The 23,186-nt window shown below is 51.3% G+C and overlaps 2 protein-coding genes across 2 annotated transcripts in view; one reads left to right on the plus strand and one right to left on the minus strand.

The window, feature by feature from the left end:
• LOC133350928 (neurogenic locus notch homolog protein 3-like) overlaps positions 1-3,769 on the plus strand; it is a 32,105-nt gene extending 28,336 nt beyond the window's left edge. The window contains 1 exon segment of the mRNA XM_061565770.1: positions 361-3,769. Within this exon segment, the coding sequence (XP_061421754.1) occupies positions 361-448 (88 nt within the window). The 3' untranslated portion in view covers positions 449-3,769.
• LOC133350929 (alanine aminotransferase 1-like) overlaps positions 2,611-23,186 on the minus strand; it is a 31,379-nt gene continuing 10,803 nt past the window's right edge. The window contains exons 3-12 of the mRNA XM_061565771.1: positions 19,646-19,735; positions 18,588-18,696; positions 17,114-17,244; positions 15,752-15,995; positions 13,933-14,012; positions 13,072-13,208; positions 12,337-12,511; positions 11,659-11,814; positions 7,558-7,670; positions 2,611-7,081 (exon numbers count right to left, since the gene is read on the minus strand). Of these exons, the coding sequence (XP_061421755.1) occupies positions 6,991-7,081; positions 7,558-7,670; positions 11,659-11,814; positions 12,337-12,511; positions 13,072-13,208; positions 13,933-14,012; positions 15,752-15,995; positions 17,114-17,244; positions 18,588-18,696; positions 19,646-19,735 (1,326 nt within the window). The 3' untranslated portion in view covers positions 2,611-6,990. The remainder of the gene's footprint in view (positions 7,082-7,557; positions 7,671-11,658; positions 11,815-12,336; positions 12,512-13,071; positions 13,209-13,932; positions 14,013-15,751; positions 15,996-17,113; positions 17,245-18,587; positions 18,697-19,645; positions 19,736-23,186) is intronic.

Here is a 23,186-nt window from a genome sequence, read left to right on the forward strand (position 1 = left end):
GCGAGCTGTAAAAGCGGCGTCACGATGGAGGAGGCTTGAGAAATATCCTTCAGTCGGTGGTGGTCGGGGTAAAGGCCACGAACTCGCTACACTTGAGAACCCAATTTAAAATCGCGGTCAGTGTGCAACTGAGTGCCAACAGAGCGGATTGCACCGGCCATGATGCACGTCGCGAGGGGCAGACGGCATCTGAAACTTCTCCAGTCCTTGCACGGAGGGTGACTCGATCCGCATTGGTGATGCGTCGAGAGCTGTGGTGGAGCCGCATTCCCTAGGATTTACAACGATCTCGAGACCGAGTGAAAAGCCTCGCCGATGTCCTGCAGCTCTCTGAACGCGTGTGTGTGTCCGCGTGTGCAGGATAAACCAGGTACGTGTGTACGTACAGGCGTACACGGTCGGCTACAAGATCCAGTGCCCAGCCTCCAAGCTCAACAAAAGGCCCTGATTGCAGAGATGCGCACGCATGCATGCACACACACACACTCAAATGTCAAATCACCTGTATAGAGAATGTTGGGGGCAATTCCTGCTGGCCATGTTTTCACAAATCACACCCGGTACTAATTTAAGGCTGGGTCGAACTAGTGAAGAGGCCCAGGACTGGTTCTGACATCGCTGGCTTCGAGTGCTTCGGACGTGGCTGGAATCGGAAAGCAGGTTTAACAGGTTTAACAGGTTCACAGTGCTTCAACCACCGCACCCCACACACGGACACCTGCAGTGATGCCTCGATGGAGCCTGCAGGCGAGTGGTCTGTGCCAAGACTCAAGGGCCGGGGGGCCGAGACAGGCGCTGGGTGTGCCAGGCTACGAAGAGGGGAAATTGCCAACTTCGTTACATCACTACAAAGATACAGATTTCCACCCCCCCCTCCCCTGTATAGGCAAGTGCTGTTAGCGAGCACCTATGAAGGCCGGCACGGTACGCGAGGGGGTGGGTGGCCAGCACCACGCCCGACCGTCTTTGTCTCTTCCCGGTGGCGATGTTTACGCACTGCACCAGGTACTCATTTGAGGCTGAGTCGACCTAGGGGAGGCCCACGACCGGTTCAGATAATCGTCACCGGTGTTGGCCGTCAGCTGGGATCGAAGTCGCGCACTCGTGCAGGGCAAAAACAAAGACGCCCACTCGGCCGTGGAGTTGACGCCTGTCCATGAGGCTCGATGTTACTGAGCTCTCCCCCCCCTCTCTCCTCCCCCCTCAACTCGCTTTTAAGGGATTACATCTTGAATCATTGCCTCACTTGATGCAGCTAATCTGGCTGTGACGGTCCCACCTGATGACGGAGACTTGTGTTGCCTCCGAAACGTCGTGATCTTTATTTTATTTTATTTTTATTAATTTTGATGTTTTACCTACGTGACTTTACCGAAAAAACCTAAGAATATGAATCCTTGCAGTCACGAAAGCTTCAAATCTCGAATCGATGTTACTCCATTACGAGCACAACACCGGGCAAATACACAATCGCCAAAACCCCACAAAGAACCGCGGTAACACTGCATGGACCAATTCAACACCGCATGCCCACACAGCAGTTTGCTGAATTATCACAATTCAGAGCCATAATCAGAATCGAGAATCAACGATTAGTCTTGCCTTATTTGTACCGTCCGATTTGTATTATCCATCTGGAATGTCCATTAACGTTCGGCATTGTTAATTCGATTAGCCTAAAGGGGCAATAACAACATCAATGAGTGAATAAACATTAAAAAGTATTTTGCTACGTAAACATTCGGTAACTTTTTTCCAGTCCATCTGCCAACAGCTTACACGAATCAATTGCTAACAGCAGCATTTCATTAAGAAGGCAAACACTGAGCCAGTTTTGACTTAGAGTCTCATCGGCAAAGTCAGGCCTGTTAAATAAATACTGCTGTTACCAGATGTTACTGGTGAGAGCAGTCCACTGACTTTTTTACGGTTAATTATGTTTCCCATGATCCTCCATGACAACACATGATTTGAACATGTCAAACACAATTCAGTCCTTTGCCAATACAATTCTGGATGAAGGACTCACCATGCCGTGCCGGTCATGTTGGTCGTACGACCGGACCTCACCATGCTGGACCGTGCGGGACCGTGCGGGTTGATGGAGGAGGCGCATATGACCGGTTCAGATATCGCTCACCACGGATATATTCGCCGTGGCTGGGAAATCAAACCTCGGGTTGCCGAGTTTACAGAGCGATGCGCAGCACCAACGCGCAACCGCTCCACCAAATCTGCACGTAATGTACACACCGTTTAATCGAGCCCCAAACGCAATGGTTCGACGCACGTATCTTGAGCGTGGGAATCAATTTTAATCGATCAATTGTTACATGCCCAGTAACTGCACACCCAGCCTCACAACAAGGTGGTGATGTTTTCGTAAAATTATTCCGGTCGATTAAAATAAAATAACGCCGGGTCCACCGAGTGGATCGCTGTGTGCGTAAGCGGTTCCCGCAGGACGTGGATTAACACTTTGCGTTGGTCAAGAAAAACAAATCAAATTTAATCGATTTCAAAAAAATCAAATACACCGGTAAAGAGATTGTTGCGTTTCACGTCGCAACCGTGTCGCAAAAATGGATGTCATTCTTCCTTGAGGAGTGAGGCAATGGCACCTCAGCAACAGAAAGGGATTTAAAAATGTTTTTTTTTTATCAAGATTAATAAAAATTACGTTTATCATGAACCGCCGCCTCATAACAAGCAAAGAAACCAGACCAACAATGCTCTTTACGAGCAAGAGTCGTTGCTCAAAATGTTAGCCAACAAAGTAGAAGCCTGGATATAAGCACACCTAATATAAGCACGGTTCTAAAAGAAGCAACGGGTGCTGACATTGCACTGGCGGGGGCCGAACGCAGCGCGTCACGTCTGATGCGATCGCACTTTGGATACGGTGAACGCGCACGTGCCTCGACGCCTACGGGGGTTGCGTGCTTCTAATCAGCTTCCACCGCGGTACGCTTTTGTCAAACGTGATCAGGATTCATCTTCTTGGTTCTTTCGGTAAAGTCACGTAGAAGGGAAGTAATAAAATAATAAAAATAAAACATGATAAAATAATTCGCACGACGTTTCGGCCACAACGCAAGCAGCCGTCCCCAGGTGAAAACCAGGTCTGTCGAGGCGACAGCGACTCTAAGACGCTGTCGCCTCTACAGACCTGTTCTTCACCTGAGGACGGCTGCTTGCGTTGCCTTTCTGACAGACCTGTTCTTCACCTGAGGACGGCTGCTTGCGTTGCCTTTCCGACAGACTTGGTTTTCACCTGAGGACGGCTGCTTGCGTTGTGGCCGAAACGTCGTGAGAATTATTTTATTATGTTTTACTTTTATTATTTTATTACTTCCCTTCTACGTGACTTTACCGAAAGAACCAAGAAGATGAATCCCTGCAGTCACGAAAGCTTTAAATCGAAATGTGGTCAGGATTCTTCGCATTTGATGTTCAGCAGCGGGGAAGCAGGCAGCGGTAGGGGAAACTGTTGTCCCTGTGCTAAAGAGGGCAGACCTCGGTGGCCGCAGCTGTTCGTTCCCCTCGCGACGTCCGCAGGAGGGGGGCGGGCTCTGCCACTTCGGACGTTTACCACAAAGCGGAGCGCAGACAAAAGTCTCGCCGTCAAGTTTCTTTCGCCTTGGCAATAGCGTCAACCATATCACGTACGCAATTGAGGTATAAGTAACTCGTCCACCCACCCTGATAGGGGGTCAAATGCTCATAAAAACACCACGGTGGTGTCGGAGGTTACTCGGACGAACTGCGTTCTTCGCCCACGCTGGGAATGTGATGGCGAATTCAGTTTCCGTGTACGTGGCAAAACCACTGACTTATTCCCTAAATACGCCGTGCTTTCTAATACCACAGACGGATTACCTTAACATTTACACCTCGTCTGTGTGATTAGGATGGTTTGGAAATGTTGATCGTCAGGTCGCCTCCTTTGTAGATCATCCCAGGATATGCCCGTGTCGTCATGCCAGGATATGCCCGTGTCGTCATGCCATCAAGGAGCCGTGGATATTGGAGACGCGAGAATTTCAACACCGCGCTGTCACGCGGTGTGTGCGCTGCTCCAGAGGCGCGTGGAATAAAACGTTTTAACACGTCGGAGGCTTTCGCGACCAATATCATCCATAATAGAGGTTTTTGGGTTCGATCGCGTAAAAATGTGTTGTTGAAACCCGCCACCACCCGTCGCGTAAAGTGAACATGGAAAGCCAAGCCACAAAATTTAGAAACTGAGTAAATGTTGTGGCCTGGCTCTCCAACACACCGGTGATGCTGTACTAGTGACGAATTGGCCACGTTCTGTTTACGTGACAACCCTCACTAGTTGGCTGTGTCGGGTGGTGGCGGGTTTTAACGACACATTTATATATTTACGCGATCTAACCCAAAAACCTCTTATGGGAATACAACAAGTCGGACCTAACAGTCTTGCGCGTGAATAAGGCCACAGAGACAACGGTCTGCAGCTATATGGCGCGACTCGCTGGCACGCGCTCGTGCAAGCACAGGTTCGTTGTCGTCATCAGCGTAAAACGTACGCTAAAGTAATCGTTGCAAAAACAGGAATTGTTTTCTGACACCAATACTCGCTGATCCACTGGCACATCTGGTTTTCCACTGGCTATAAACCGTGTTGCCTACACTCACCTCACCAGACATCTGAATCTGGCTTGGGGTTAAGCAGGGCTAGGGACAATGATGCATTCATTGCGGGCGATGTCAGTGCAAATTAACTCCTTTCCCGTTCCGCGAAGACTGCAAGTTGCAGGGTGGGTCCCGTTCACCGCTGATTCTTGGAACACACAAGCGGCTCAGCGTTCATTTTACTTAAGAGGGGCACAGCGCCGTTGTTTTTAAAGTACTCACTGCGGAGAACCGTAGCGACACGACCACACCCTACGATAGCAGGCACGAAACTGGGCCACACGTCCTCCCCGCATGGCCTTGTGGGAGCCTCGGTACCGATAAAGTTTCATTTTTTTCTTCCGATTCCGTTTCTATGACATACACGTACGTCATCGGAATGGAAAAGGGTTAAGCTCAGCGTCACCGCGTTCCACCTGAATGCGTCTTGACTCGTTCTTTGCGTGCGCGGTGTGAGTGGCACTGCTCGGCATCTGCGGTGGAAAAACAACGTTGAGCCGAGCCAGGCTGGCTCCGCGTGGCCCCAGCGCGGCTCAGTTGCACAGTGGAAAAGAGGTACAAGGGGAAAATAAAATCCAGACGTCTTTGTGCAGCTACAGTCAAGAGTCCGGTTATTCAAAACTGTCTCCGGGGTTGCCACCATAGAGGCTCAAAACTGCACCAAAATGAGTACTCGGTTTAGAATAACCGCACAGGGTGGGGACAGTCAAGTTAAAAATCACCATAACCATCATCTCCACTCGAGAAATAAAAATCCCTTTAAAAAAATAATTCTACCCGATCCGTGCACGGTTTCCGCAGCGGCTACAATGCTACGAGTTAAGTTCTGTAATACAATGCACGTGACTAAGCTTCGTTAAGTGTTAATTATGAGAGGGCTAGCTAAAGAGCAGGTTGGTAAACTAAACGCTCTCACCATGGCACTTCGGCTCTGCAGTGTTTTCAACCATTACAAACAACAGCATTAGCTTACTACACACCGATACGGGACGTCACGAAACGCCTCGCCATTAGCTCTGTGCGATTCTCTGTTCCCGTCTCCTTCTCAAAACCTTTTCGACCGGCCCCCGTTACGTCTAGCGAACACGTGTCCACAACAGGGCTCGATTTATCTGTATAGCCCGAACGTTGCTCGGCCTGTCCGATTTTCGACGGAAACGCGGCAACTTCGCCACTGCCCCGAATGGGACGAATCACCCCCCGGGCGACGATGCGTTCCAGCCGTTTCTTTGAGCAGCGGCGAATTCTGGCTGCTGAAATCACAAGAGCGGGAGAAACCCGCGCGCGCTGGTGAGCGAACGTCGACCGCGTCCGCACGTGTCATGCGGGCGGGCGGGCCCGAACGTGCGCCCGACTGCACGTACGCGCGTTAACGGCATCGTCGTTATGCGGTCGCACGCACGCGGGCATCGACGCATGCGCCGTCGCGCGTAGGAGCCGCCGTGCTGCGGGGGGCGCGCGTCCTCGTGCACGCACACGGTTCCGGGCACCCCACAACCCGGTTCTGTTATTCCGAACTTTAGTCAAGGGGTGGTGGGTGTGGTAGAGGCCTCCTGACATCAACACAGCCGCGTTTGGCGGGGGATTCTACGGCAGGACAGAGAGAAGTGGCGATGCCACGTGGGACTTGCTCGTTGGGAGGGACAGCGCGAGGCCGGCTGCGTCCGTGCGCGCGTCTCTGTGTGTGCAATTGACTACGTGCTACATAAGACTTTGAAACCGGTGCAACGCAGCTGGCACGAGCGCCGTGCGACTTCACCGCCGCTTAGCAGCACGTGGTGGTTGTTGTTGCTGTCGCTACATTCATTGGCGATAGGTTCGCTTCCCCTTGTGCGAGCAAGCGAGCGCACGGACAGCGTTGGTGTGCGTGTGTGCGTGCGACGCGTAAGCCATCGAGCCGACCCCACACACCGCACGTCACAGGACACCACGATTACACAAAGAGGCGATGCAGTCAACGCAAGCCGGCTCCGTCGGCTCGCCCGGCAATCTCAACCGCAGCGGCCGTTCAGCCGACACGGCCAGGAGTTCGTTTCAGAAGGCAAGCGCAGGCCGCGGTCAAAGCGGCACTTCCGGAGGTTACGGGGTCCACCACCTTGCTCGTCCCCAGTCCGGCAAGACGGTCTTCGAGAGATCCCGGGAGTATCCAGTTTCTTTTGTGCCGAGACGGAGGGCGCGGAGTCGGGTTCGCGACGTCGGAGCGATGAGATCCCACGAGGTGGGTCGCGGCGGGGCAGAGCGTCGTCACGCCGTGTGGTGGGTGACGGGGGAGGGGGGGGGAGGAGGCGGGGGTGGGGGGGGGGGGTCACGACCCTGGGTGGGTGGCGGCGATCAGGCGTAGAACTCGGTGAACCTCGCGTGGAACTCGGTCACCTTGGTCAGGAGGATCTTCAGCTTCTCCTCGGGCGGCAGGATGGTCATGCTGCACGCGAGAGGATGAACGGTAAGCACGCACGCGTGGTCATGCATGTGCATGTTAACACGCGGCTCTTTGGTGATCGAACTGCCAGGAGAAGGCCTGGCGATCGTGTGCCAGTCATCGGGGTGTTGTCCGACTATATTTCACCACGCCGGTCAGTGCAGATTGGTGAAGGGCGCACTGATCTATTCAAATGCCAATCTAGTCGTTGCAGCTTACACACATGTGACAAATCGGTAAAAATAGGTACCCTGCGGCCTGGTATTAGAAAACGCTCTCAAAACCTTGTCGCGTGTCAACACCATACGGTCGTAGTTGGTCCGAAATAACAGAGAACGGATGGTAATTCAAGGTCATTTTGGGGAGTCCCGGTGAGATCGGCAACCCTCTCCCTCCACGAGCGTCAACCTTTCTCTCGCTGCAACAGCCAATTGCCTGCCTGGAAGACGACGCCGTGGCAACGGAGCAGTGGGACCCACCGGAAGTGGTGGGTGCCGTCCTTCTGGCCAAAGCCGCTGCCCGGCACCACGCAGATCCCAGTCTCCTCCAGCAGCTGCAGGCAGTAGAACATGTCCGGGAGGAGGCCTCGTGCCTGCGGGTGGGGGGGGGGTCGAAGGTCACGGCTACACGACACACGATGCAGATTTCTAGTAACATAATTTTTTTTTAGGTTAGGTCGCGGAAATATTAATGTGTCATTAAACCCGCCGCCACCACCCGACACAGGAAATTAGTAAGGTTTGTCACGTAAGCAGAACATTGCCAATCAGTTACTACTTCAGCACACCGGTTGTGTGTTGGAGAGTAAACCCACAAATTGATATCTTCATTGGCGTTCCTCAAAAGGTGCAGAGATTCGAAGGTAATACCAAACGCAGTTAAAATAACACATCACATAAAGTCTTCTAAGGCTAACAAAATACTACACAAAGCTAGCGAATTATTATTAATAGAGAGAATACAACACAACAGGAGTGAATTATCCAACATTTCTGAATCGCTAAAGCATTTACATTTAAATATAAGCAACAGTGTGTCCATGCATGATTGGAATATAATCGATACTATAACACAACAATCGGCTGATAATGTGTTTAATCTAACAAATGCTAACCAAATTAACAAATTTTCTAGACTTTACAATAAACAAATCCCTATTAAAAACGAACAATTTGAAAACAAAACCGTAATGAACTTGACTAACACTGATTTAACCACTGACATGATTTCTGTCCTTTCTAAAGGCCTTAACTTTGCCGTTACCCCACGCACAATTCCAGTGGATGAGATAATTGCTGAGGTAGAATCAGCAGTAAGACTCCTTCCACATAATGAGGCAGAGATGACTAGACACGAGGTTGCCAAAATTATTGAGAATAGTAAAGTACCTAAAGTAAATATTAGCTCGAACGAGGCAAAAGCCTTAAGAGAGCTTCGTCTAAACAAAGATATTCAAATCCTAGCAGCTGACAAGGGCCGCACTACAGTAGTGATGTCACGAGACGATTATGATAATAAAATTAAAGATTTATTAGAGGAAAGTACCTACATTAAAATTAAACGAGATCCAACTAATACTTTGGAACGTAAGACTACTGCAATCATTGCAAATTCATTAATCCCAAAAAATGAGCAATTCCTAATGAAGCCAAGGGCTTCAAAACCACCTAGACTGTATGGGCTACCAAAGATCCATAAAGTCGGCATCCCTTTACGACCTATAGTCAGTACAATTGGCTCTGCCACCTATAAATTAGCAAAATATGTAACTAAACAAATTCAGCCTTACATCGGTAGGACATCATCATTCATAAGAAATTCAGAACATCTTGTGAATATGATCAAAGATATTAAACTTAACCCTAATGATATTTTGGTGAGTTTTGATGTGATTTCGCTATTCACTAAGGTTCCAGTGAGCGAGTCGCTTAAATTACTTGATACACTGGTAAAGAATACAGGTTTACCAAAAGATATTCCGAAACTCGCAGACCATTGTTTAAATAACACTTACTTCTTATGGAGAGGCGAATTCTTTAAACAAAGGGAGGGAGCAGCAATGGGCTCTCCTTTATCTCCTGCTATAGCAAATTTGTACATGGAAAACTTTGAAACCAGAGCACTTGCCTCGAGCACATTAAAACCATCCTTTTGGTTTAGATATGTGGATGACACTTTGGTTGTCTGGCCACATGGTAAAGATACACTTAACGATTTTCTAAATCATCTCAATGCACAAAACCCGGCCATTCAGTTCACCATGGAAATGGAGGTGAATAACACACTCCCGTTCCTGGATATTTTACTTGGGCATGGCCCAAACGGTAAAATAACACACAGCGTTTACAGAAAGCCAACGCACACTGATGCCTATCTGAATGCAGATTCGCATCATCACCCAGCTCAGAAATCCTCTCTTATCAAGACGCTCATACATCGGGCTAAAACAGTGTCAGATGGTGAAAGTCTAGTGAGAGAGATTAAACATGTTAAAGAAGCACTAAGACAGAATGGCTACAATAATGCTCAAATTAACAGAGCACTAAAAGCCAAATCACGATCGCAAAGCAACACTGCTGAAAGCGATCAGATTATTAAAACAATAAAAATACCATTTATCTCAGGAGTAACTGATAAATTAGCCCGTGTTTTGCAAAAGCAAAACATTACAGTAAGATTTGGTACAGTACACAAAATTCAACAACTAGTAACGTGCACTAAAGACGAATTACCTAAATTATCAACAGAAGGTGTATATCGGATTAATTGTGTATGTGGCAGATGCTATATTGGACAGACAGGGCGTAACGTTAGTGTAAGACTAAAGAACACCAGAGAAATATTAAACTATCACAAACACAACTGTCGGCAGTAGCAGAACATGCATGCCAACAGGGACACTCAATTGATTTTGACAACGTGGAAGTGTTGTGTAAAACTAGTTACTACTGGCAAAGACTAATTAGAGAATCGATTGAAATTGAGAGAAACAGAAATAACTTTAATCGCTCAGACAGCTACAGGCTTAGTGCGGCCAGGAAGCGTATTATTAAATAAGATACATTACAATTACTTATAAGGGAAACAACCACTAACTGATTACTAATGTAGCATAATCACAATAAAGCACATTCCAAATGATTACTAATCTAAAACTCGCATCGTAACAATAGCCTGATTACTAATCTAGTATATAATTACAATCACTCGCCCCCTTGAATCTTTGCACCTGATGAGTTAATGATGACGTCACCCTGCTGCTGCTCTATATAAGAACGGGAGACACAGGAGAGCCTCACCATTCTGGCGAATTGCCCGATGATGCTGGTTGCAATTACCAGCGAAACGTCGTACTCAAATTGTAAATGTTGTTGCTTCAACACACCGGTGGGCTAAAGCAGTGAACTATTTGTCTTTGTCAACGTGACACATTTTTACTGATTGGCCGTGTCGGGTGGTGGAGGGTTACGACACATTTATAAATAAACGCGATCTAAACCCAAAAATCGTTGATTATGAACAACATTTACAATTCGAGTACCCTGACGTTTCGTGGGTCATTACAACCAGCCTCATAAGACGACAGCCAGAATTGTGGAGGTATCACAAGTAACATATAAACTCAATTTGTCATTAAGTGAGTTGATGCAACTGCTTTTTTGTACGAGCTCGAATCTGTTCAGATGGAAATTCAAATTGTGCAAATTCTTTGCAGTGTCCCAGTTTTCTGAGCGTCCCACCGGGTGACGTGTGATCTTCAAATACAAGTCGGCCAATAATGTTGCCTTCTCTCTGAAGAAGGTTCATTGTCCGAAACGTCAGGTGAAAACACCTTTTCACCGTTATTTGCAACCCTTCGTCCATGCACTGCTGGGTAAATGTCTCCCCCACGCCATGTCGTTGAGAGGGGTTCTATGACCATACTTCACTACGCCGGTCAATCTTGGCTGGTGAAGGGGTGAGCCAGGATTGGAACAGATCATCACTCGCCACTGATATTAACGGTGGCCGGGCATCAAAGTCTGGTTGCTGGGTTCATAGAACACTGCGTGTACCATTACACCGCCGCTCCACTCAATTTTCATATCATTTACATGAATTATAATTAATTGATTCCTACACGCAATGTTGAGTTCATTTTTATTGCACGGATGGTCCCATTTAGCCAGTTTCCCGGATATTTTGCAGGGGAAAATTGTGGCGTGTGACCACAGAAACAACAAAAAACAAAGGCGTCAATATTGCAGAGAGAATGAGTTACACGGGATATTGCACAACAATCGAGTTCAACGGATGAGTCGTCGCATGCCTACCCGCACAGCATTTATCACGGGCGACCGCTTGAAGCCGAACCCAGGAACTCGACGGATGGCAGCTCAACACTCCCCGACCTTCGAACCACCCAGGACACCTCTAGTGAAGCACGGATGGCGAAGCAGGTGGCGTGGGGTAGCTTGACGTGGACGTACGTATGTACGTGCATGCGCTCGTGCGTTCGTACGTGCGTCGAACTTCTTTCGCGCCGCGCGTATCCGGCCGCGCTCACCCGGACGCGCGATCTGTGGCAGCGACGTGCTCACCTGGGCCTCGGCCACAGCTCGCGGGGGGATGTGCACGCGCGGGAAGGCGTACATGGCTCCCTGCACGGGGTTGCACGCGATCCCCTCCGTGCCGTTGAGCAGCTGAGCCGTGAGCAGCGCCTTCCGCGCGAGCGAGCGCAGCACCGAGTCGCGTTCCTGCGGGAACGGGCGCACGCGCGGAGGCGGCGTCAGCGCGATGGCGACGACGATGCCCACCGCCGCCACCGGCGCCTCGAGCGTCGCGGCCGCCCGCTCGCTCGCTCATTCCCTCCCAGCCACTCGAAAACACCGCACAATCACAACGACGACGACGCACGTGGCGTGGCACTATCCACTTGTCAATGGCATGACAGCCTCCCTACGCGTGCGCGGGGCGTTGTGGGGGTGGGGGTTGACCCGACGATACTTCACCATGCTGGTCAGCGCGGGTCGCTCAAGGTGGGGTGCACAGACGCGGTGGGAGCGTTGAAGTATGGCGCAACAACGGCTTGTTGCCGCACCGCCCCTCTGTCGACCACCGCGTTAGCCCCGCAGCAGCCCCATCGCAACGGGGCCCCCTATTGTGCACGGTGACGGTCTCCCGTCCGAGCACCGTCTGGGCCGAACCCTGCTCAGCTTCTGAGATCCGACGGGATAGTGCAGCATCACGCGCGATTCGGTACCCCGGGGCGTCGCTACCTGCACGTAGAGGCTGTGGGAGGGCTCGCCGAGCTCCGGCGGGTTCGCCAGCACGTCCACGGTGGCCTGGCCCAGCACGGGCGGGCACAGGCGCACCGACACCAGCTTCACGAGCTCGGCCTTCACGCCCGCCGGCAGGTTCAGCACCTCCATGTAGCCTCCACGCTGGCCGCACCTTCGCACGCACGCACGCACGCACGCGGCGCGCATACACGCGCGTGTCACCTGTGAGCGGTGTGTGCACGTGTCTACATGTCTGTCACGTGTGCGTGGTGTATGCGTGCGTCACACCTGTGAGTGCTATACCTGTACACTGTGTAATAGAAGTCCACACACACACCTGTGTGGTGTAAAGGTGTTTTACCTACATCATGAAAACAACAAGAGCTGGCCTATCCCATTATTTGCATAATCGATTACTGTACTAGATTATCGGTTCCCTTATTCAAAGTTCCCCCTTTTTGTTTGCACCGGTTTCCTCCCACCGGCAGCATGCGAAGCTCAGATTATCCAGCGTAAATGTTCTCCGTGGCCACCGGCGCCGGCGAGGCTTTTACAAAATAAACCTCGGCGTTGTTCAATTATCGAAAGCAAAAACGTGATCAAATGTGATGGCTGCACGGAGACACGCCCACACGAACAGGAGAGGGCGTTTATATGAACAGCAGCACGGCCCGTCTGGCAAACGTAATCGCCCCGTACCGCCCGTACCACCCGCCCACGCTGCTCACTCACTCGCCGAGGAAGCCCTTGGAGGTGGAGTGCAGCGACGCAAGCTGCACCGTCTGCTCGTACTCGGGCCCCATGTCGTGCAGGACCTTCTTGAAGGAGTGGAACTGGCAGCCGGGGGCGTACACGTTGTCCTGGTACACCTAGGGAGCACGCCGGGTTGGGTTTGTTGCGCGGGTAGCGGGGGAGACCTACGGCGGTTGGGAGCGTGGCGATTCGCTCCCGCAATCCGAATCGCCAGCGAAATCGCCCAATCTCGTCAGACCTGGGAAGCTCAGCAGGGATGGGGTGGGTGGCAACCCACGGGCCGCTACGGGGCTACGCGGTGGGACGGCGGAGGGAACTGCGGTGGAATCGGTTGCCCGACCGCACTTCTGTGCTCCCCGCTTTCACCGACCCGTACTGGCCAGCGTGGTTGGAGTACGGTCGAATTTACACCCACGACCTTGTTGGAGCTGTGGACTGGCAAGACGACTGCACGCGTACGGTCAGAATTGTATTCATGAATCGATCTCTTTTTGTTCTTATCTACTTTGAGTCACCTGTCTGGCACTGGTCTTCCTCGCGTATTCCGTGAGCGTCAATGCAACATTTGCGATTGGTTTGTAGGCATGTAACTATCACACACCTGGGGCATTCAAAATGAATGGTCATGAATCAGGGCCAAGGTTTGAATTTCAGTCTCGTTTTCAGCGCCTCATTTGAGCCTGGACTTAGAAGGGTTTGGGCGGGTGAGTTGATCAGCTGTCTCGGTTGCAGAGACACAGAGAGAGACAGTATCACAGCCCAGACTCACCAGGTACATCAGAGTGAACACAGAGAAACCCAGCACGAACAGGCCATGCGAGGAGTAAATTAAACTCTCACCTCGTCCGCGATGATGAAGAGACCCTCTTCAGCAGCAAACTCAATCACCTCTTCGATGCTATGCCGGTCCTGCACTTGTCCTGCCAGGGAAAGAGCGCAGCATGTATGTATGTGTAATGTACGTTGAACTTCATTCGCACCAGACGTAACCAACCGTGCTAACTGGAGGTTTAGCACGGCGGTCCAGAGATACTCACTTTGGCACGGACTGCCGGACGAGCGCTGCGAAGATGAAGACGTCATCGTGGCCAAAGTCGTCACCGCACCTCACCAACGCCCTCTCCCCCTCTGGCAGATTTCGCGGCCGCTGCACAGTCGACACGCGAACTGCGAGATCCGACACGACCATCTGCTGTTCGATCTTCCCCTCGTTGGCCACGACTTCCAATTCCTACGCTACCCCCTACACTACCGCTCCCCCACAGCAAAGACAAAGATCCCCCGTACAGGCCTTAACAGACTTTTGGGGCAAGCGCTTTTTGGCGAGCGCCTTTGGCTGGCCATCGAACAAAGACGGTCACCGCATCGCGCACTTTCAGATGCGTTTCTGCGGCCGTCTGGAACGTTCTTCTTTCCAATATTAGGGAGACACTGGAGCTCTGCACTTCTAAATCTATATTGAAAGCTAATTTCTTTACAACTGCTTTTTGCGTTTAGTTTGTTATCCTTCCCCTCGCACCTACGATTAGCAAGGTTGGGCTACGTACGGTCCGAAAGTAGTCCAACACACACACATATACCACGGTGGCGAGATGTTAACTCGCTCGCCTGGTATGCAGGTCATGGGTTCGATCCTGATCCTGACACCTGTAGTATTTGTAGTTCGCATGTTCTCCCCGTGGTCGTGTGAATTTTTCAAAGGGTCCTCCGGATTCTCCGTCCACATTCAGAATCAACGGGCCGCTATAATTTTCCACGTGATGAGACACTTACTGTAGTTGAGCTATCATTCGTGGCCGGGTCGTTTCTGAAAGAGCTACGCAGCTCAGTGGGCCTTACTTGGTAAATAAAAACTTTACATTTTGATTTAAAGCTTTCGTGACTGCAGGGATTCATATTCTTGGTTCTTTCGGTCAAGTCACGTAGAAGGGAAATGATAAAATAATACGAATATCAAACAATAAAAAGTTGTATTGTTTTATATTTGTATTATTTTATTATTTCCCTGAAAACGTTTTGTTGAATATCTGTATTATTTTATTATTTCCCTTTTTATTGTTTAATATCTGTATTATTTTATTATTTCCCTTCTACGTGACTTTACCGAAAGAACCAAGAATATAAAAACTTTATAGTTTTGAGTTTACATACAAGGCCGGTGCCACGGTGCACGAGAATGGCGGGTGGCCACCACCGCGTTTCCCCCCCCCCCCCCAACGCCGCATGCACCCACACCCACGCACACACACGCACACACAAAGATGACAAAGATCCCCCATATAGCCTTAACAGACTGTAGAGGCAAGTGCTGTTAGCGAGCACCTATGAAGGCCGGAATGGTACACGAGGGGGTGGGTGGCCAGCACCACGCCCGACCTCGTGGCAATGTTTACACACCGCACCAGGTACTCATTTGAGGCTGAGTCGACCTAGGGGAGGCCCGGGACCGGTTCAGATAATCGTCACTGATGTTGGCCGTGAGCGGGAATCGAACCCGGGTCGCCGGGTTCATAGAGCAGCGTAGCGCTAAACGCTACACCACCGCTCCCCACAACACGCACACACGCACCCACGCACGCACACACACGCACCCACACACACGCACGCACACACACGCACGCACACACACCCACACACACGCACGCACACACGCACATACCCGTGGGGTTGCCGGGGTTGATGACGCACAAGGCCCGCGGCTCGCAGCTGCGACGCGCCCGCACCAGGACGCGCCGCAGTTCGCGCACGTCCAGCGCCCAGCCGCGCCCCTCGTCCAGCTCGTAGCCCAGCTGCTCGGCGCCCAGCTCGGACAGCGCCGCCGAGTAGAGCGGGTACTGCGGGATGGGGATGAGCACGCCGCTCCGGACGCGCCCGCCGTTCGACACCAGCAGCTTGAGCAGCGTCTTCGATGCCGCGTGGGGGGGGGGGCGGCGGGGGGGAGAACAGACGGAGAGAGAGAGGCTGCGGCGATCGGTGGAAGACGATTCGTCTGCGGTCAATTCGTTATTTTTACTACGAAACTTTTTTTTTATGTTGTGAAAAAATAAGAATAGGTTTTAACCTTTCTGGCAATAAAACAGGTGTTAAGGTGTTCAAACACAAAGGAAGATACCTTTTTGCGAGGAATCAAGTCTGCATTAACCACATGTACCTTTGGCAAGACGTGCAAACATTTTTTTTTATTTTAGCAGGTAAGTCCCATGGAGCAATGTAGCTCTTTTTCAGAAGCAACCCAGCCACAAACGATAGCTCAACAAAGCGGCTTGTCCTGTGGAAATGCATAGCAGCCAGATACTCTTCAATGCGTGTTTTTAAATGTGGAGGGAAAAACCGGAGGACCCGGAGAAAATACACACGACCGCGGGGAGAACATGCAAACTCCATTTATCACAGGCGTCGGGGTCGGGATCAAACCCACGACCTCCTGTGTACAAAGAAGTTAACATCTCGCCACCGTGGCGCCCCTAACAAGCTTCCCTCGCTTGATGCGGGTTCGGCTTTACGCTGTCCCGCCTTCTCACGGCAGGGTGTGACACCTCGATACCAACGGGATGGGAGTTTCGCAGCATTTGTGCAGCGATTCACCGACCCGCACTGCCTCCACAGCGCTGGATCACAGGCCACGTGCCACTCCCGTCCGGCATTGGCGGGGGGGGGGGGGGGTACGCTGCCGTGCCAGAATGAATCCTTCCCGACTGAGGTATGATCTCAAACGCCCCTTTGTCCTGGACGCTTTGAGATGTGTACTTGTGCCAATATCGCCCTCCATAAAGTAGGCATGTACGTATGCAGGTTGAACTTCTTTCGCGCCTCACGTAGCCAACCGTGTTAATCGGAGGTGCATCGGTGCACACTGCAGCAGAATGAGAACGTTACAGGAGTGTGCAAAAACAACAATGGAAAAAAAAACCTGTCACGACCTCAGCGGCTAACACCGACTGAGCAAAAAAAAAAAAGTGATGATGATTTCGCGATGGTGGAGCCGGGTTGGCGTGCCACCCCGTGCCCGCGCGGTCGTTACCACGACACCCTCGCTGGCGCCCGTGCACAGGTAGATGTCGTCTGCGTTGGCGGCGATGCCATCGCGGCGTTCCAGGAAGCGCGCCACGTCCTCCCGCACGCAGGCGATGCCCTGGCTGGCGCTGTACGAGCCTGCAGGCAAAGACAAAGATCCCCTGTGTAGCCTTGACCGGACCGTTGGGCACGTGCTGTTAGCGAGCACCCATCAAGGCCAGAACACCACAAAAATAATCGATTCTTCAAGCGAATCTCGCTCCTGAAACATTGCAAGCTCAGTACATCTCGGTTGTGTTTCTGGAGAACTAAATCACAACTGTGAAGCTTCGCTACTGAAAAACACACGTGGTTAACTGCTGTCCACCAAAACCAATGAACGACGGCGCCACAGCCATTCGTCGGCGTACAGTCGGTACAGCTGAAAATAGCAAGATATCACAGACATCCATTTATAAATCTTGTCTCGTTGCCGTTCCAAAAATCGATCGCTCATCATCTCCGCAACACGCCGTACGACAGAGGAAGAGGAAGCGTGACAAACAAAACTTTACCGCTCTGGCCAATTGCGTTATCACGGCACTTGAGAGATGTCACCGTGACACTGCCCCCCCCCCCCCCCCACGCTTTATTGAACAAGATTAACCTCGTGATGACACTAGAGCAGGACACATGACCATGACTATATATATATTTTTTTCCAATAAGCTGAAATGTTTCGTTTGATAGCTTTGAACACGGCTGGGGCACGTGTGTTTTATTTGTGTGCTTGTGCTGCGTGCTTCAATCGGACAGCGTTGGAGGGGAAAAACTACGGCCCGACGCACCAGATGAGGCCTAAGACCGTGCTTGACCCGACCCACAGCTACACTGGAAATTGAAAACGAATTTCTTAAGAACTTTTGTTGTGTTTAGTTTGTTGCCCTTCCCCCACCCGCACCTCCGATCAGCACGGTTGGGCTAGGTACTGTGCGAAAGAAGTTCAACGTACATACGTACAAAGAATAGGTTTAACCCTTTCTGGCAATACAACTGTTGTGTTAACATGTTAAAACACCAAACAGAAACCTTTTGCAAGGAATCCTGTCTGCATTAACCACACGAACTTGTGGTGAACATGCAAACAAAAACATGCTCTGATAAAATATATGCATTGTCTTTGAAACTGATTGGTCCACACTAGTGACAGCCTTCTTTAGAGCCTAGTCTGAAACAGTGTTAGACCAGAGGACGCCAAAAGGCGCCCGAGTCAGGAATCGAACCCAGGTCCTTCTTACTGTGGGGCACAGGTTTTACCACTGTGCCACCCTGCTGCCCTATCGCCCGTGTGGGTGTGTACGTGTGTACGCGTGTGTGTGTACGCGTGTGTGTACGCATGTGTGTATACGTGTGTACGCGTGTGTGTGCGAATGTGTGTGCACATGCATACGTGTGCATGCATGCGCGTACGTACGCACGTCTGGCCATGCTCCCTCACTTACCGATGCTGACGCCGCCGCAGCTCTGCAGGATGCGCTGCGCGCGCTGCTTGGCGTCCTCGGGGAAGCCGTCGCGCTCCAGCAGCTCAGGGCAGGCGCACAGCGCCAGCACCTGCACACATGCACATACACACGCACGCACACACGCACGCGCACATACACACGCACACACACATGCACGCGCACATACACACGCACACAACACGCACACACACATACACACGCACACACATGCACATACACACATACACACTCACACACACACACATACATGCACGCGCACATACACACACATGCACGCACATACACGCGCACACATGTATGTACACGCGGGAGAGAGGGAACCATGTGAGCAGAGGCGCTTCCAGCTCCGTCTGCAACACCAGCTCCGGCTTTGTCGGCATCAAGACAAAGATTCCCCGTATAGCCTTAACAGATCGTTGGGGCAAGTGCTGTTAGCGAGCACCTATTGAGGCCGGCACTGCACACGAGACTCTGGGTGGCAAAGCACCACGCTCGGCCGCCTTTGTCTCCCGAGTGGCGATGTTTAGATACCACACCAGGTACTCATTTTTGGCCGAGTCGACCCAGCATCAGCATCAAAAGCAGCAGCATCAGCAGCTTCATCAAGATCACGAGCAGCAGCTACATAAAGACCACCACCACCACCAGCTCTATCAATGTCACCAACAGCGCTAACATCACAGATCACTTCAACGCAACTACCATCTTTATCATCACCACCACGAGGCACTAACTTCACCAGCTCCATCAGCACCAGCAGCAGTGGCTCCATTATCATGACCAGCAGCTACATATCAATACCACCACCACTGTCAAGCACTTTATCAACAGCAATGCTTTCAACAACTCCATCGATATCATCACCACCAGCTCCACCAGCAGCTCCAAATCCACCAACAACACCAGCGATATCAACACCACCACCATCACAAGCAACACCACCACCATCATCACCACTGACACCAGCACCACCAACATGACCATCATCACCATCATCACCAGCGACAGCTCTGTCCGCATGCGCACCGCGAGCTCACCTGGCGCAGGAAGGTGATTGGCCGTTGGCCCATGGCGTGCGCGTCCCCAATATTGGCCTTGATCACCTCCGAGAAGGGCTTCTCCATGCCCTGCAGGCACGCACGGTAGGGGTTCATTACATGCCGAATGGTTATATCAATAAACATTCGTTTATAACAAAGCGAGGGTCCAGTCAGCCAAATATTGGGCAGCTCTTTTTTAAAAAGAGTTGCGATCTCTCTTGAAAAAAAAAATACTTGTAATTTCAATGACCTCTCGTCCAAATGAAATAGATGAAAGTTCAGTTTACAGCAATTTTGCCAATCCACTGCTGGATGAAGGCCTCCCCATGTCGACGCTGTGTCTGTCATGGGGAGGGATTTAAATTAAATTATTAAAACAAAAATTTTGCCAGATAAGGCTCTTTTTCAGAAGCAACCTGGCCACAAATGATAGCTCAACGAAGTGGCTTATCACGTGAAAATGAATAGCAGCCAAATACTTAAACGGCCGTTGATTTTAAAAGTGGAGGGGAAAACCAGAGGAGCCGGAAAAAAAATTCCACACGACCACGGGGAGAACATGCAAACTCCAAATACAGAGCAGGGGTCAGGGTCGGGATCCAACCCACGACCACCTGCATACCAGAAGAGGTCGCTAACATCTCGCCACAACCGTCATATATCACTGGTCAGAGGAGATGGAACTTAGTGACAGGGAAGCGGGTGGGCGGGTGGGCAGGTGGGTGGGTGTGTGCCCAGGGCCGGCTCAAATATCACTCGCCACTGACGTTGCAGTGGCGGGGATTCCAAACCGCGTCGCCGGATTTGACTGCAACGGAGGGGCGGTAACGAGTGCCCCACCGCTCCAGCCCACCACACCCCCCAGGAAGAGCTCTTTGTAGACGTTTGACCCGGGCTCGCCGCATGAGCGCGAGTGGAAAGCATAATTTCAGAGCCTGGTTTTCCAACGTTTGGCAGCGGTGCCAGGTGGCCACAAGTTTTTCCAAAATTAGCTCCCGCGCGACAGCTGTGGCCGCTACGGTGCGTGATGGAAGAGTGGCCCGATGCCAGCCTTGCCCGCACAGTGCCAGCGCACTCGAGAATTTGACACTGTGCCGACACCTGCCGCGAAAATTAGACGCGGTTGGACTCCAGCCTTCCCATCGAAGCCACTTTTTGCGGGGTTTTCGATCCAAGGGGCACGTACGACAGAGCGGAGCAAAAACCGCCCAAATGACCTGGTTACGACCGGGTGACACTGGATAGAAGACTGCCTGGGAATAGCGGGCGGCATTGGTTGCAGTGCTCGGTTGTAACTTGGCCAGGAGATAGCTGGACACACCTCCGATTAGCACGGTTGGTTATGTACGGCGTGAAAGAAGTTCAAGATACATACAACCGCCATTCGCCACTAAGTGGTGGTGATGTCACAACGGCGCTTGTGCCAGGCTATGTGCACTTTAAGGCCAGCCTGAATATACATACATACAAACACCCCTTGATGGATATGGCCAAACATCCCAATGCAGCAGGTACCTCCGGAAAAAATCTCGAGACTAGGCGAGGCTTTCGCGGACAAATAAAGGGCATTATTATTCATATTTAAAAACACTGAAGAGCAACATGGACCAAAGGCAGTGAGCAAAGAGACCCTTTCAGGATGTTTGGGTGATATTTCGTCAAGAGTAAAAGCAGGGCCTCGCGTGACCAGTTCAACGTGCCCCCACACAGCTCTCCCCTTCGTACAGGCTGCCAGAAAAAACAACCAAGTGTATCTCTGTGGCCAGATGCTGACTGCACTTGGGACGTAATTGGTTAAAGATGCAAACCCAGGAATAAAAGGAAACACATTAAGACAAGTCCAAAAATATTCAACATTTTGCCCCACGATTTGCTTTCACCAGTCCTACTTAAAATCGGCCACGCTACAAAACTTGCTAATCCTTTTAACTTTTGCTGTTGTTGCCATTATCACATCAAATTTCAAACCATCACTCCGAAATTCTTTCCATCGGGGCGTGCTCTTCATTTTTAGCACTGACGTATACCCTGATGCACCCATAAAACGCCCCCTCGGCAAGATTGGCCCATTGAATGTCGCTTATCAAGGCAATGCGCGAGCACGTTAAAATCACGTCGTGACGCACGTACACGACAGCAACATAAACCGAGCCGGTTTTGAATGTCCATTTTTAAACCACGCCTGAAAACACACTCGTTCAACAAGTCAAAAGGCAACGAGGTCTGTCTTCATTGCATCGACTTTGTCTCCCGTTTGTCTCGATATATATATATAAAATCACTATATTGTGGTTGGATATTTAAATACTTTATAAGGGCCTTAGTTGCTGAAAGGCACTGCTACATACACTCAGGAAGAACCCCCTGAGACAAGCCCCACCAGACAATTGCATCAATCTTTGATGAAACGGGGTACAAATAATTATTTTTAGTTCATCAAAGAGAAAGAGTAATATGATCGTGCGCCGGGACAGATCCTGCGGGGAAAACTTGGAGGAGACGGCCTGGAGAAGATGGCATCGCAAGGTAGTAACGCGAGGCGGTAACGCGAGGTGGTAACGCGAGGCGGTAACGCGAGGTGGTAACGCGAGGTGGTAACGCGAGGTGGTAACGCGAGGCGGTAACGCGAGGCGGTAACGCGAGCTGGTAACGCGAGGTGGTAACGCGAGGTGGTAACGCGAGGTGGTAACGCGAGGTGGTAACGCGAGGTGGTAACGCAAGGTAGTAACGCAAGGCACGGCTTCCAGGAAAATGAGGCCCGCGGCCGGCCCAGAAGATCCTGGATCGACGACGCAGTTTGCTTGGACGGGGCTCCGTGCGGGACAATTCGCCCCAAGGCAGAGAGCCCCGTGGGTGCATCCCACCTCGTGGCCAGCCCTTGGATTGAGGAAGGCTAGAAATGGACAAACGCTCCGAATTCAACGCTGTTGCCGCTGACGGCAGCATGCTCTGAAGACGGCTGCGCCAACGCACTGGAGGCATTTGTTTCTTATTATTCTTCCTCCTCCTCCATATGGTGGGGACTCCATCAGACATGTGCACATGTCCACGTCGATGTTGGCCGCAAGGGTAGGCCGACCAACGTCCAAAATTCTGTCGGTTGAGCGATCAAAGCGGGCTCGCAGTGGCAAGTCCTCACGCGGTCCCCGTCCTTTTGAAACAAGTGACTGCCGTTGAACTGCGGGCCACCGTCAATTTTCTGGAGCGAAGCGGGTGAATTTCAGCTTTCGTGGGCAGAGGCGAGGGTCAGCACGACGTGCGTGCGTGCGTGCGAGCGCGTGCCCGCTCCTCTCCACGCGCTCGCGTTCCTAAAACAGGGCCGCACGAGGGGGGAGCTGCATTGTCAGAGCGGTCACGAGGTTCTTGGCTGACGCTTACCGCCCATCCTGTTTGCAGTCTCGGTTCACCACCACGACTCGGCCGCTTGTGCAGTCACGAGTGCGAGGAAGCCTACTGCCGACACTGTGCCATTTGCATCAAAACAACAAAAAGCAAAGCAAGCTTTTTTTACCCTCCCCACTACCACGAGTTTGTTTAC

Source organism: Lethenteron reissneri, chromosome 35 (genome assembly GCF_015708825.2).
Source record: "Lethenteron reissneri isolate LAM-NWPU_2019-01 chromosome 35, ASM1570882v1, whole genome shotgun sequence".
Classification (NCBI taxonomy): Eukaryota; Metazoa; Chordata; class Hyperoartia; order Petromyzontiformes; family Petromyzontidae; genus Lethenteron; species Lethenteron reissneri.